The sequence below is a fragment of the Patagioenas fasciata genome, chromosome 1 (assembly GCF_037038585.1).
Source record: "Patagioenas fasciata isolate bPatFas1 chromosome 1, bPatFas1.hap1, whole genome shotgun sequence".
Lineage (NCBI taxonomy): Eukaryota > Metazoa > Chordata > Aves > Columbiformes > Columbidae > Patagioenas > Patagioenas fasciata.
Window position 1 is genome coordinate 128,708,138 of NC_092520.1, and position 12,384 is coordinate 128,720,521.

Genomic DNA, 12,384 nt, shown 5'->3' on the forward strand with positions numbered 1-12,384 from the left:
TTGACAATTCACTGCTGATTCTTTACTAAAGAGCACAGAAAAGGGATTAAGTTCAAGAACAGAAGACAAAAGCTATGGCACATATGCCCAGAATAGAAAACAGGGTGGAAAGAAGAATGTAAAGGTAGAGACGGGATTGGTTTCTAGAGGATCACTAGTGAGCACAGAACAAACCCCAGTGGTAATGAATAGCTCATGTCCTAACAGCAGGCCATCTCTTGCCCGTGGTCTCAGAGAAGTCTCCCCTTCAGCCTCTCTGAGTAGCAGCGTAGCTGCGGAGTAAAACTCGCCCCAAACTCAAAGCCTGCACCTAAAAGCCAGCGTACCAGCTCCACACCCCATGCCCACGGGTGAACAAACCCACGTAAACCGCAGAGATGCCGGGAGGCAGCTGGAGGCCGCTGTTGGCCATGCCGAGGACCAGCAACAAAGGAGGACGCTCCCGCGGCCGGGCGGCGAGGCTGGCAGCCGGACGCACACCCCGCGGGGAGGCAGTGGGGGAACGGCGCCGGCACCACGGTCGAGCAGCCCGGGGACGGGGTGCTGACTGAGGGCCGGCGGAGCCCGAGGGAGGCTGCCAGCCCCGCACGGCGGCAGGGCCGCAGGTGACTTCTGGGAGCTGTAGTCCGGGCGCCCCTCGGAGGACGCTCCATTTTCCCGTGCCGGAACCCGCCGCCAACGCAGGACGCGGCCCCCGGTAGGGAGCGGGCGGCAGCGGCGCAGCACGACCGCGGTCCCGTCGGCGGCAGCCGCCGCAACGCGCCCGGCCGCGGTGGATGCGGGAGGGTGCGTGGTGTCTTGTCTTCTGCGGCATCCTCCGCTGCCACGTCTCCTGCAAAAGCGTTTGTGCGTGATAGCTCTGTTTTAGTGAAGAAAGGTGTATTTTGTATGCCTGTGTTAGATATGGGGAGCCGACGATTTGTTTCGGTTGTGCACCTGACGGCTGTTTGCCTTTGTTTCAGATGCTGTGATTTTGCAAGCGGTGTGCTATTACTCAGCAAGCAGGGCATTTTTAAAAAAATAAGGTTTCTTAGCTTTCATATTCCCAAGAACATCTCACCCACCGCCTTTGTCTTTTTTGTGCAAGGAAGGAAATCAGGTACCCAAGGCAGGCTGTGTTACCTGTTCAAATGCAGCAAGGCTTTAACAGCAGGGAACCCATATATACATCTGTGCTTTGTGGGAAGAATTTGTTAGTGAAGAGTAATTGCCAGTGAGGCATTGCCACGTCCCTGTGTCAGAAAAGATGCGTGAGAGCACTGAGGTGATGAGAATGCATTGCGCCGTAGCTGTGCCTCACCTTGGTGCCTTTTCTAAATCAAGAGAGTTGTCATTGATGGCACAATGTATGTAATGAATATATGACCCTGGTACGTTTACTTGGGTCACTGCAAATATTTATCCTTAGCCAACGCATCTTAAGATATATGCTGCTTTCTGTTTGGCTCAGTGGCAGATTTGGTTCTAGTTTCTTCGTGATAGAAATGTCCAAACACTTCCCTATTTCCACACCCGAGGGCTCCTGTTGTATAAGCTGATGTCTCCATCAGACTGCTGTGCATTCTATCAGAGCATGAGGAACAACACAGAGATGGGGTGGAGATGGGATAGCATCTGTGAAGAGAAATGTTTGTTGGATTGGTTTTAATTCTCAAATCATATTCTGTTTAGATGATGTTTTCAGAGCAATGTCAAGCCATTAATTTAACACCACTACCACCCCCCTCTTCCCAAGCCTGCAGTATTGCTCTTTCTTTTCTGAACAGGTGCATGTGCCCATGAAGGAGCTGAAAGGGGAAATGTCACTAAATTAGGCTCATTGCAGGGTGCCTGGGAAAGCCTTAATGATGAAGAGGTACTGAATTTCTCTGGTGTCTTTTTGCCTCTCAAAAACAATGGGGTGGTATGTAACCTTGCGAGACCAACATCCTTAACACAAGAGACTGTCAAAGACAGTCTTTTGCTGAATGTCTGACAAGAGGTAAAAAATTTGGGGTGTTTGGTAATTCCTATAAGGGGCTTATTCAAATTAGTTTCTGTTGCTGGAAGTCTGAATTCAGGCAGGTTGGACACATTGTCAGGAGGATATTAGGAAGCTCGGTCTCTGAGCAAAGATCAGCTTACTAGACCATTGCATGTCTCAGTGTGGAAGCAGCTATAACTGTGTGCTACACCACATATGGCAGAGATGAAACACCTCCGTAGATAACACAAGTGCCACAGTTTTGGATAACTGTGTGTATCTTAGGGGTCTCTGCTGGCACACCGAACATCCTGCTGCGCCTTAGAAATCAGCTGCACAGGTATGACATGAGGGTGATGAGGCACTGGAACAGGCTGCCCAGAGAAGCTGTGGATGCCCCATCCCTGGAAGTGCTGAAAGCCAGGTTGGATGAAGCTTTGAGCAACCTGGTCTAGTGGAAGATATCCCTGCCCATGGCTGGGGGCTTGGACCTAGATGGTCTTTAAGGTCCCTTCCAACCCAAAGAATTCTATGATTCTGTCATTCTATGATATACTGGCACATCTAGTGGACAACTGAACTGGGGCGATAGGTAATGTTACTACCCTCACTCCTCGCTTCTAGAGGATGCCAGTGGCACATGAATGAGCCATCTCAGTTAACGCCTCCCTGAGCTGCAGCCCAGGCCCAATTAGCTTGATTAAATGGTAAACTGAGGCAGCTCATTGCTCCATTACCAGTCACTGAGCTACCTTGGCCATGGGGACAGCCATTGCTCGGAGGCTGGTGAGACTGGGCAAGGAGGTTTATAACCTTCTCCGTGCTCCATTTACTAGTTATCACCAGTTCATAAGTATTATTTGTGTGAGTTTGAGAAAGCCAGGAGAAGTCATCCTGGGTGGCCCTGGCTGGGAGACTTTCCCCAAGCCTAGTGCTGACTAGAGGGCTTGCTTGCTTACTCTTGTCACCAAGGAAAGTACTATGTGCTATGTGTCAAAAAAGGAAGTGGGGCTCTGTGTAATTTTACAATCAGAGTTTCAAAGGAAGGTTGAGATAGGAAGGGATGTCTGGGGGTCTCCACTCCACTCACAGCAGGGCTAGCCCCAGAGCTAGATCAGGTTGCTAAGGGCCTTGGCTAGGCAGCTCCCGAACATCTCCAAAGGGCAGATTCCCTATGCCCTCTGGGCACCTGTGCCAGTGCAGAACCACCCTCAGTGAGGAGATTTTCCCTTTATCTAGTCAGAATTTCCCTTTTTGAAAATGTTGTTACTGTTTCACTGTGCTTCTGCCAGAAGAGTTTGGCTCTGACTTCTCCATAACATCTTCCCCCTCTCCCTCAAAAAAAAAGTAGCTGAAGGGAGTAATTAGTTCCCACCTAAAGTTTTTCTACTCCAGGATGCAAGAATCGGCTCCTTCAGCTTTCCCCTTGGATGCAACAGGCTCCAGCACCTTAACTATCTCATTTTACCCCACCCTCCCCCCGCAGGACTCTGGTTTATCAACATCTCTCTTGTGCTTTCTTGTTTCTGTAGGAAGGCTACATCACAGCCAAGGCCTGCCGTTTGGCAGGTGTGTCCCCTGGTACCACTGGAAAGCAGTGGGACAATATGGCTGAAGAGACCTCACAAGGCGGTGTGTCCCATCTTCTTGCTCTAAGAGAGGTCTAGCTGCACCCCAGCAAACTTGGTATCTGCTTGCTGAGCCTCCTAGCTGGCTCACAGACTCCCTGAGTCATAGCTAATAATGCTCTTGGTTTGGCCAAGGTCTTCAATCTATTTCAAAGGTGAGATGATTTTATTTCCCATATTCTGCAGCCAGACCACCTTGATCTCTCCACATGAGCACACATGACTGCTTGTGTTTCTCTTGCCTATTTTCCACTTATGTTAACTGCCACAGATCAGAGTAAAGTGTGGTTTTACCTAGCAGCAATTTCACTATGAGGATTTCTGAGCAGGGAAAGGGAAACGGTTTGTCACATTTGGGAAGGCTGTCAGCACGCCCTGGAAGCCTGCTCCTGGTCACATCCTCCATAGCCTGTCCTCAGCCAGCTATAAACCCAGAAAGGATCCTGAACATCTCTGCTTGTCTTCAACCATTTGTCATTTTTCATAACTCTGGCCAAAAACCTTAGCCATTAGTGCAGATGCTGCTTGTTGTCCAGAAGTAAGACCTCAGAAGTCAGGATTATACAAGCGGAAATTGTTACCCTGCCCCTCTGGTCCTGCTTCTCTTGTGAATCACTTCTGATGTCCTTTCATAAACTAAGACTGCAGGCTTTACAGGAGACAGGCCACCTTTGTCTGTTTTCTTGAAGTAATGCTAAACCTAGTAAGATTTTCCTAACACATTGTGATATCTGCCAATTCTCTTATGTCAATAATAAATGACACTAAAATCTTGATAATAAATTTAAGATGTGTTTAAATCAAATTTTTGAACTCAAGAAGCTGACCTGGTTACAGGAGATGACCTGAAAACCATTTGGGGGTTGACTTTGTGGTTAAATAAATTTGTCGCATGTTATTGATAAAGATGACTCTGGGACTGAAGCAATAATCTCTGTAGCTTTCATAGAGGGTTTTCCCCAAATCACAGAGGGTTACCTTAGGGATCTGGATATTTTGTTCAGCACCCAGAAAACAGAGATTTTGCCGAGATCATCCTCCTTCCTTGAATCATCACCTTGGCCTCTAAGGGTCACAATCATTATGAGCTTGAGGTGCAAGGCTGTCAACTGCTAAGGTAACCATTTGAAGCAGCCATGACAACTGCAAACACTACTACCTCAACAACAATAATAATATTCTTGTTTGTTGGGGCTCAGCTTGGTGAGACACTTTGTGAAGCAGATAATACTTATCTCTCTGCTTTGGATCAACAGGGTATTTTCTTCAGCATACCACCTCTGCAAAATAATATTCTGAAATGTTTCAGACTGGCCACCCACAATCAGTGGGCAGTTTGGCAAATGTTAGGCAGAGCTTTTTCAATCCCCCACTCCATGTGTGGAAACTAGAAAGTCCTAGAGAACAATAGCACCCCAGGATTACTGCTGCTCTTGGCAAGGATCAAGACAAAGAGGTAGGTTGGGGATGAAAGAATGAATGAATGCTGGAGACATGAGGCATGCTGATGTTGTGCAAGGGGGTGCTGCATGCCAACAGGGTTGGCTCTGGAATGAGGCACCAAGAGCAATGCTGCACCCAGGAGAATAGGGAGGCCCCAAAATGGTAGAGTACCCCTGGGAAGAGGGTGTGGAACAAACGCATTGGGACTCATCAACTTACAAGGGTGTTGCAGAGACATTAATGTTTTTAAAGTGTTTGGGTGATTACAGAAAAACCCACAAGGAGATGAATACATCTGTATTCAGTGCCAAGTTTGCATGTTCTACAGTAAATAGTGCTTGGAGCCATGTAGCGGACAATAAGTATGACTGAATACAAACCCGTTGAGAGGGCACCATGCAGCCTGCTCACTGAAAGGTCCTGCCGAGGAAACAGTGATTATACTTAAAGGCTACCAGAGTGCAATGCAAGGACTTGTCCATACACAAAGTTGCTCTTATTTAAACATGCAAGCACATGCCTGCATCTGTAGGGTGCAGCCTGGATTTTGCCTATACAACCAGCCCCAGTTTCTGCATCTAAAATGGTTGAGTAAGGGCAGCATTTGAGCCCTTCTCCCCAGCCCACCCTCCCCAGCTCCAGCTGGCCATGCCCCCCAGAAGTCAGTGGCAGCGGCTGTATTTGGATTAGGCCCTGCACTGACTTCTCAGGTAACAAAACCAACAGGGTCCTCCCTTCCCACTTCCCAAAAGTCCTCCTGCCACGGCAACTTTTCCAGAACGGCCACATATGCCCGCGGTGGGGCTGAACTTTGCTAGCAAGGGGAGGCGGCTGCCGCCAGCGCAGTTTTCCAAACACATTGTGGGGAAATATCTTTCACATCTTCGACGTGATGCTTCTCATTTTTAAAATCGGGGTGAACCGCGGCTCCCCGCACCGGCCGCTGCTCCCCCGCACCGCACGGCCGCGTTTCTGGCAAAGGCGGGGTGCGATGTGGCGCCGCTCCAAGCCCGCCCGGGCGAGGCCCGCGCCCACCGTCTCCCCGCAGCCCCGCCGCTGCCGTGGCCGCGCTGCGCGGAGGAAACTGGGGCTCCCGCGGCTCCTGGAGCGGCCCCGGCGCCTCCTGCGGGAGAGGAGACCCTCCCCGCTGGGCCCCGCACGAGGCTCTCCCTTTGTGCCGTTGCCTGGTAACCGGGCGGGGGATGGGACGTTGCCGGCCGGGCGGGGAGCGCGCGCGCCCGCCCGCCCCGCGCTGCCTGCTGATGAACGGCAGGCGGCCGCCACCACCCCCGCCCCCCGGGAGGCCCCGCCGCAGGCACCGGCCCCGCGCCCCGCCCCGCCCGTAGCTGCGGGGAGGCCGATGCCGGCCGGCGGTCCACCCCGTCTTTCCCTCCCGGCGGCTAGGTCTCCCTGGGCCCTGTTCTGCCGAAAAGGCTCCTCTGGGCTTTCCCCATCTCGGGCCTTTGTGCCGGGGAGGGGAGGCGAGAGCCGGGGGAGCGGGGCCCGGCGACGCGAGGCGCGGCCGGGGCGGGGTCCGGGCTGTCTCCTCGCCCTTCCCCCGGGTCTCCTCCCCCGTCCCACGCCCCCCGCGGGTGGGCTGGGGGGGGGTGTTTTGCGGGGCCCCTGCGGCCGGCGCGGGGCCGGGAGGCGGGGATGGGCGGTGGCGAGAGCGGCTGGGGGGTGACAGAGCGGAGGGGCGGGGGAGGGGGGCTTGTTCTGGGCTCTTCGGAAATGGGAGGTGGCTAAGGCGGGCAGCGGTCTGAGCGATGGGAGGGCGGCGGGGCAGAGGCGGCGGCGCCTGAACGTGGGGTGCGCGGCGGGAGAGGGGGCGACAGAGCCACCGCAGGGGGGGGCCCTCTCCCCGCCGCACCCCTCCAGGGCCACTGCCCCTGCCACCGACCACCGGTTATTCCGGAGACGCGAGAGGAAACGAGGGAGGGCGGAAAAGGAGGAGGGAGGAAAGAGGAAAAAAAAAAAAGGGGGGGGGGAGCGTTTAAATCCCTTCCCCCCGCTTCTCACCGCCTCCATTCCTCCCTTCATTCGACCTCCCCTCCGGAGCCGCTGGTGAGTCCCTCGCCCGCTCACAGCCGTTCCCGCTCCGCTTGTCATTTTTCGCCCACTCGCTGTATTCTTCCGAGGGTGTTTTTTTCCCTCCGGTCCGTCTGCCGGGAGGGGGGCGAGGCGGCGAGGGGAGGGGGGGGGCGCAGCAGAAAAGTTGGGGGGGGCGAGGGTGGTATGGCGGTTAACCCCTGCGGCCCTGGGGAAGGGCCCCCGGCGGTGCCTGCGCCGGCGTGGATGCGGCGAGGGGCCGGGAGTGTGTCGGGGCGCCGCGGGTCACGGAGGCTCGGTTCGGCGGGGCGGGGGCCCCATCCCGATCCCTGAGGCGGCGGGTCCCGGCCGCGGCTGGGAGCACTTGTAAATCAGCGGGATGCGCTGCCCGTTCCAGCCTGCCCGGCCCGGGGCTTCTTTGCTTTGCCCGGCGGTGGCGGAGCTCCTTTTCTCCGAAGAGGGGCGGGGGGCGGGCAGGGGGGCTCCGCGCCCGCCGCGGGGGTCCCGGGGCGGGGACACCCCCCACTGCGCACCCGGCGTGACGTCACCGCCCGCGGAGCCCCCGTTCCGTGCAGCAGAAAGTTCGGCGGGGGGCAGGGGGGTGAGTGCCCGGCGGCTGGGGGCCGGGGGGGCTGGGGTGAGGCGGGAGTTCCGAGTTGGCGGCCCGGCGCGGTGCGGGGAGGAACGCACAATAATGCTGGACGGGGATCTGCCACACGCTGCCTGCCGGGCTAGCTCCCGCGCTGCCGGCCCCCAAAGCCACCTCTGAACGCCCCCCTTTCCGCCCAGCCTCGTATTGTCCCTGCTTTCCCAGGTGCGTCTGGGGAGCGGGCTGGAATATTTGAAAATAGTGTTTCCATCGGGATCTGACCGCTGGGAAGTGCGTTTGCTTCCCCACCGTTCCTGTGGCAGGCTCGGGTGTGATTCAGCCCCTCCCAATGCCACCCTCAGCCTGGGCACCCGCCTCCCTCTCTGAAACACCAGGTTGGTACTTGGGGACCAGGGAGTGAACAAGACCTGTATGGATGGGCTGCATCAGGATGGCGTTTTCGCTCCCTTTGAACCAGCCGACATCCCTCCGTGTGTCAGGCTGCTCGTCTGTTTGCTGTTCAAGTCTTTTTTGAGAAGTGGCATCTGTCTTGTCCACACTGTCCTTCTGGCTGTGCCATCAAGCCGGTGACAGTTGTGCCCCACTGGCTTCTGCAGGCTGCTGGCCTGTGGCTGCCCCTGCTGTTGTTGCCCAGCAAATTGCTGGTTGTATTTTGCCGAGTGACCGCTGTGCTGTGGAAGTGGCAGCCATTTGGTCACCATGGCGTTACTTTACATGCTGCCATTGCTTGCCATTGAGTCCTGCCTTGATAGCTATCGTATGTTCCTGAAGTTGCTTTTGAGATGGGCACTATCTTTCTTTCCATTTGTCTCAGAGCTGTGGCTGCCTTGACTTCTGCGGCCAGTTACTTAGTTGCCAGAATGGCTACTGCAAGAATTACTATGGCTTTTTGTCTACAGGGTTTGTTTTACAGCGCTGTGGTTCTTGAGGAGCAGCATATTTTTAGGGAGGTAGCCACTAAATTTGTTTTCTATATCTCTGATCATATTGGGCGGATTGCATGGGAAGGGCTGTGCTTTCTGGCATTAAAAAAGTGAAGAGAAGCTAGTGTGCTATTATCCTATGGTGTGTTGCAGGAGAGCTGAGGATAAGAAATTACATACGACATTCATTTTGTGTCTACCTGAACAGTGGAGCATGGTTATACACCCTTCAGGTTTGCATATGCCTAGAGCTTCACAGTCCAGCCCTGACTTCCCACCAGACTCAGTGTGTCGGTGTCAATGCATCAAGCCAAATCCCTGCCTGTTTATCTCAGTTTTGTAACCCACATCCCATTGTTGTTTGAGTTGAAAGCTGGACCCTCATTTCTTCTAAGCCTGAGACTGTTGTGCATCACTGCTGTGCTGTACCCCTGAGGGGCTGAAGCTCTTAGATTGTTTACCCATGCATGGAACATTTATAAAAGCAAATGGTCAAATGGTTAGTTGGAATGTTTTTCATCCTTTTTTTCCCATATTCATATTTTTTTTCCCTCTTCTCTTGGCCAAGTTGTTATTTTTACATTTGTTATTAGTGAGTGCACAACCAATTGTGTATTTCCCCAGCTTCTCGGGAATTATCTGGTCTTTCAAACTAGACTTTTCGATTGTGATTCATGATGGAGCTTTTCAAGTATGGCCAAGGAATGAACATACAGTACTATATTTCTTGCTGGAAACGATAAAACCCCTCCAAACATTGGAAAAATTAAATATGTAGTGACTCCTAATGAAGAAGATTAACAGGTTTAACCTGCTGCAGTGGCCTGCCTTTACCTCTCTTCGTATGCATTTACCTTCTCCCCTAGATTTTGTACCCTTGGATACCTCTGGAAGTTTCTTTCATTCTCACCTTTAGGCTTGCCTGCACAATGAATTAGAATAAGGCTCTTATGGGCATACTTGTATTTCAAAATAATAATAGGCATGCAAGGAACTATATACATAGTGACATCACTATACTAAAAGCAGCCTGATCTGTATTTTTCTTCAAGAGAGGGAGCATCTACTTCAGTTGGAGTAGATAATCATTGTGGGACACTTCCAACTGAAATGTTCCATTTCACTTTCATTTGAAACTTCTTCCCAAGGTTCAGCCTCTGTCACTCTTTATATACCTTCCTGATCCCTCTTGGAGCTCCCTCATATTCATCAGCAATTTTCTGGGGTGGAGGTGGAATTGAGGGGAGCAGTCACTGTGAAATCCAGAGCTGTGTAGGGAAGGATTATTTATTTACCTTTGCAAATGCAGGTTCTTGAATTGGTCTGAGCATTTTTTCAGCTCTGCCCCTCCTTAAATGTCTACGTGAATGTTTACTCGGTCTTATATTTTTCCTCTTCGGGTGTCTGCCTTTACTTCTGAGAACCTGATTTCCTCCTGTGTGAGGATTTCTGTTTCCCAGTTCTGTTTTTTCTTTCTGCTCTTCTCTTTTGGATAAATAAACTACTTTCTTGCCTCCAGTGGATTTTCTGGTCTCTCTCTTCCCCCATTAGGAGATGCTATGGAAGCACGAACGATATTTTCTGCATTTATCACTTCATCCCTTCCATCTGTACTTCTTGAGGACTGTTGGTAGTGAAGTACAGAATAGTAATGCTTTACAAATTTCTTAAAGACAACACAAGTTCTGAATGTGTTTAGAAGTGGAGGCATCTCTGACGAAGTTATGCATTAACCAGGCGAGCTTCACCTAGGGTATGTATTCTCTGTAGAATTAATTCGCGTGATCACTGCCTGAGTCTAGGCACAATAGATGGTTTAACACGAACATGAGGTGCTCCATCTCGGTGCCTTGCCTGAGTTACTGAAGCTGCAGCAGTGCCCAAGACACATGTCTGCTGCTAGGTTGCCCAGGTATGTGTCCCATCACTCTGTGTCACGCTGAGCCGAATGCTGGAGAATCTTTCTGTTCTTCCAGTTGTGTGGTGTGCAGTCGTGGTCCCACAACCCATGTCCTCAGTGAGACTTGTGCAGAGAATGATGAGACAGAAGGGGATGTTTCCAGCTGAAGTGATTTGAGCTTCACCTCTGCATTAGCCTGGTTGGCTGATTTGGGCTTTGAGTGCTTAAGGGTGAAGATTTGACATATGTGAAAAGTTTAACACAAGTCAACTTAGTAAGGAAATGATCCCTTCAGGAGCATTGCCATGCTTCCAGTTCTGATAATGTTCCTGAAGAAGTCTCTGGCTGTTTGTTGTGGCAGCAAACACTGATTTGTTATTGTCTCTTGTAAAAATATCAATGATTTATTGATTGTTGTGGCAGTATTTTTACCTACAAACCAAACATTAACTGCAATATCTTCTCTGAGCAATTTTTTTGCTGAAGAAGGGTAGCTGGTTGCTTTCAATCTTCCTTCATGTCCCTTGCCCTGGTGACATTGTTCATTGTAGATCAATTTAGCTGGAAAATTTTAGTCTTGTACCTCCCTGCCTTACAAGGCACTTGGTGATACCTTGTTTCTATCACAAGGTCTCTCTGTGTCATAGATCATTTAAGTGAAGATTGCATTTGAGCAACCATCTCTTTGGACAGTGGATTTGCTATACTCTGTGTGTGTGTATATATATATAATATATATATTTTAATGTGTGCATGTACATCACGATATGAATATAATAGTCTGTACACCATAATAGAATATATCTTATACATAATGTTATGTCTTGTATTAAGTTTTGTATTGATATATCTAGCATAGTGCATTGAATATAAAGTGTATTTGTAGTATAGTATTTTGAATAAACTACCACTTTTCTTTCAGGCAGTGCAATAGATGAAGTGATTTTCATCAGAATTATTCAGAGTTTTCCACATACATGAAGAGGGTCCACCCTCTGTGAAGAGTGGTTTATCCAGTCATGATTATCCATCAGACTTTCCTCATACCTTGCTAGACCATTGCCTTCAAAGTACATTTTCACCCAGAGCTAGACCCCATCACCTCTTGGCCAAAATGTATGACTGCTGATACCTTTAGCGTTGAAAAACCTGTTCTGATCAACTGGCTGGTTCTCTCCCCTGCACAGCACATGGCAGGGAATATCATCTGGCAGCCTTTGCAGAAAATATGAAGAGTAGTTATTTTAGATTTAATTTTAAAAAGAAAACCCAGAAGATTTCCAGTGATACACCAGATATCTATGCAAGTTTTTCAGTTTATTGATTTATCCCATTTTTCAGATTTTGCACTATTTCTACGTGGAATTTGTCTAGCTTCAGCTCCTATCCGTTTTATCTGGGGTCTTTGTCTAACAGGTTAGAGAGCCCTCTGCTGTCAGAAATATTTTCCTTTTGTAGTACTGGTAAGCCATCTTCAAGTCGCCTTTTAACCTTCTCTCTGATAAGTTAAATATATTTAGCTTCTTAAGGTTCTTGCTGTAAGGGGGAGGAGTTACCAGACTTCTTTTTTGGAAGTTTTCAGCTTGTCAGCATCCTTTTTGGAGTACACAGGTTAAAACTGCATGTGCTACTCCCATAATGGTCCAACCAATCCAGTATATATTCAGGTAAAAATCATCTCTCTGTTCCTGCTCCTGAAGAATGTTCCTCTCTTTATATATTGATGGTTTTCAGTCATTCAGGAATATCCCATTTAGAAGTCTTGTGCTGGGAACTCATCTTTGGTTTGCTATCAGCTGTAAGGCCTTCCAGAGCTTCCATGTATCCTTGGATCTTAATCCTTGAAAGCCTTCTACATTCTTCCGTTC

The 12,384-nt window shown here is 50.4% G+C and overlaps 3 protein-coding genes across 5 annotated transcripts in view; 1 reads left to right on the forward strand and 2 right to left on the reverse strand.

Annotated features, from left to right (window-relative positions):
- Positions 1 to 7,501, reverse strand: LOC139829106 (uncharacterized). Its single transcript, XM_071814705.1, has 2 exons — positions 7,054 to 7,501; positions 1 to 832 (listed from the first exon to the last, which is right to left on the reverse strand). The coding sequence occupies exons 1-2, from the start codon at positions 7,141 to 7,143 to the stop codon at positions 311 to 313; spliced, it is 612 nt and encodes a 203-aa protein (XP_071670806.1). The 5' UTR covers positions 7,144 to 7,501; the 3' UTR covers positions 1 to 310.
- Positions 1 to 12,384, reverse strand: part of PHB2 (prohibitin 2) — a 108,603-nt gene that overhangs the window by 45,007 nt on the left and 51,212 nt on the right. The gene's annotated exons all lie outside the window — the stretch shown is intronic.
- Positions 6,760 to 12,384, forward strand: part of ATN1 (atrophin 1) — a 27,450-nt gene continuing 21,825 nt past the window's right edge. For 2 of the 3 annotated variants that reach the window (XM_065850124.2, XM_065850141.2), the window contains exon 1: positions 6,760 to 7,098. The gene's annotated coding sequence lies outside the window, so the exon portion shown is untranslated. Of the gene's footprint in view, positions 7,099 to 7,897; positions 8,068 to 12,384 lie in introns of all 3 variants that reach the window. The other variant, XM_071814639.1, reaches the window with a different exon arrangement.

Bases quoted from the DNA above. Each gene is read 5' to 3' on its own strand.
- LOC139829106 (XM_071814705.1), bottom strand. From the start codon at position 7,143: ATGACAAGCGGAGCGGGAACGGCTGTGAGCGGGCGAGGGACTCACCAG. The intron at 833-7,053 runs GTGAGAAGCGGG...ACGCTTTTGCAG, and splicing joins TGAAGGGAGGAATGGAGGCG to GAGACGTGGCAGCGGAGGAT.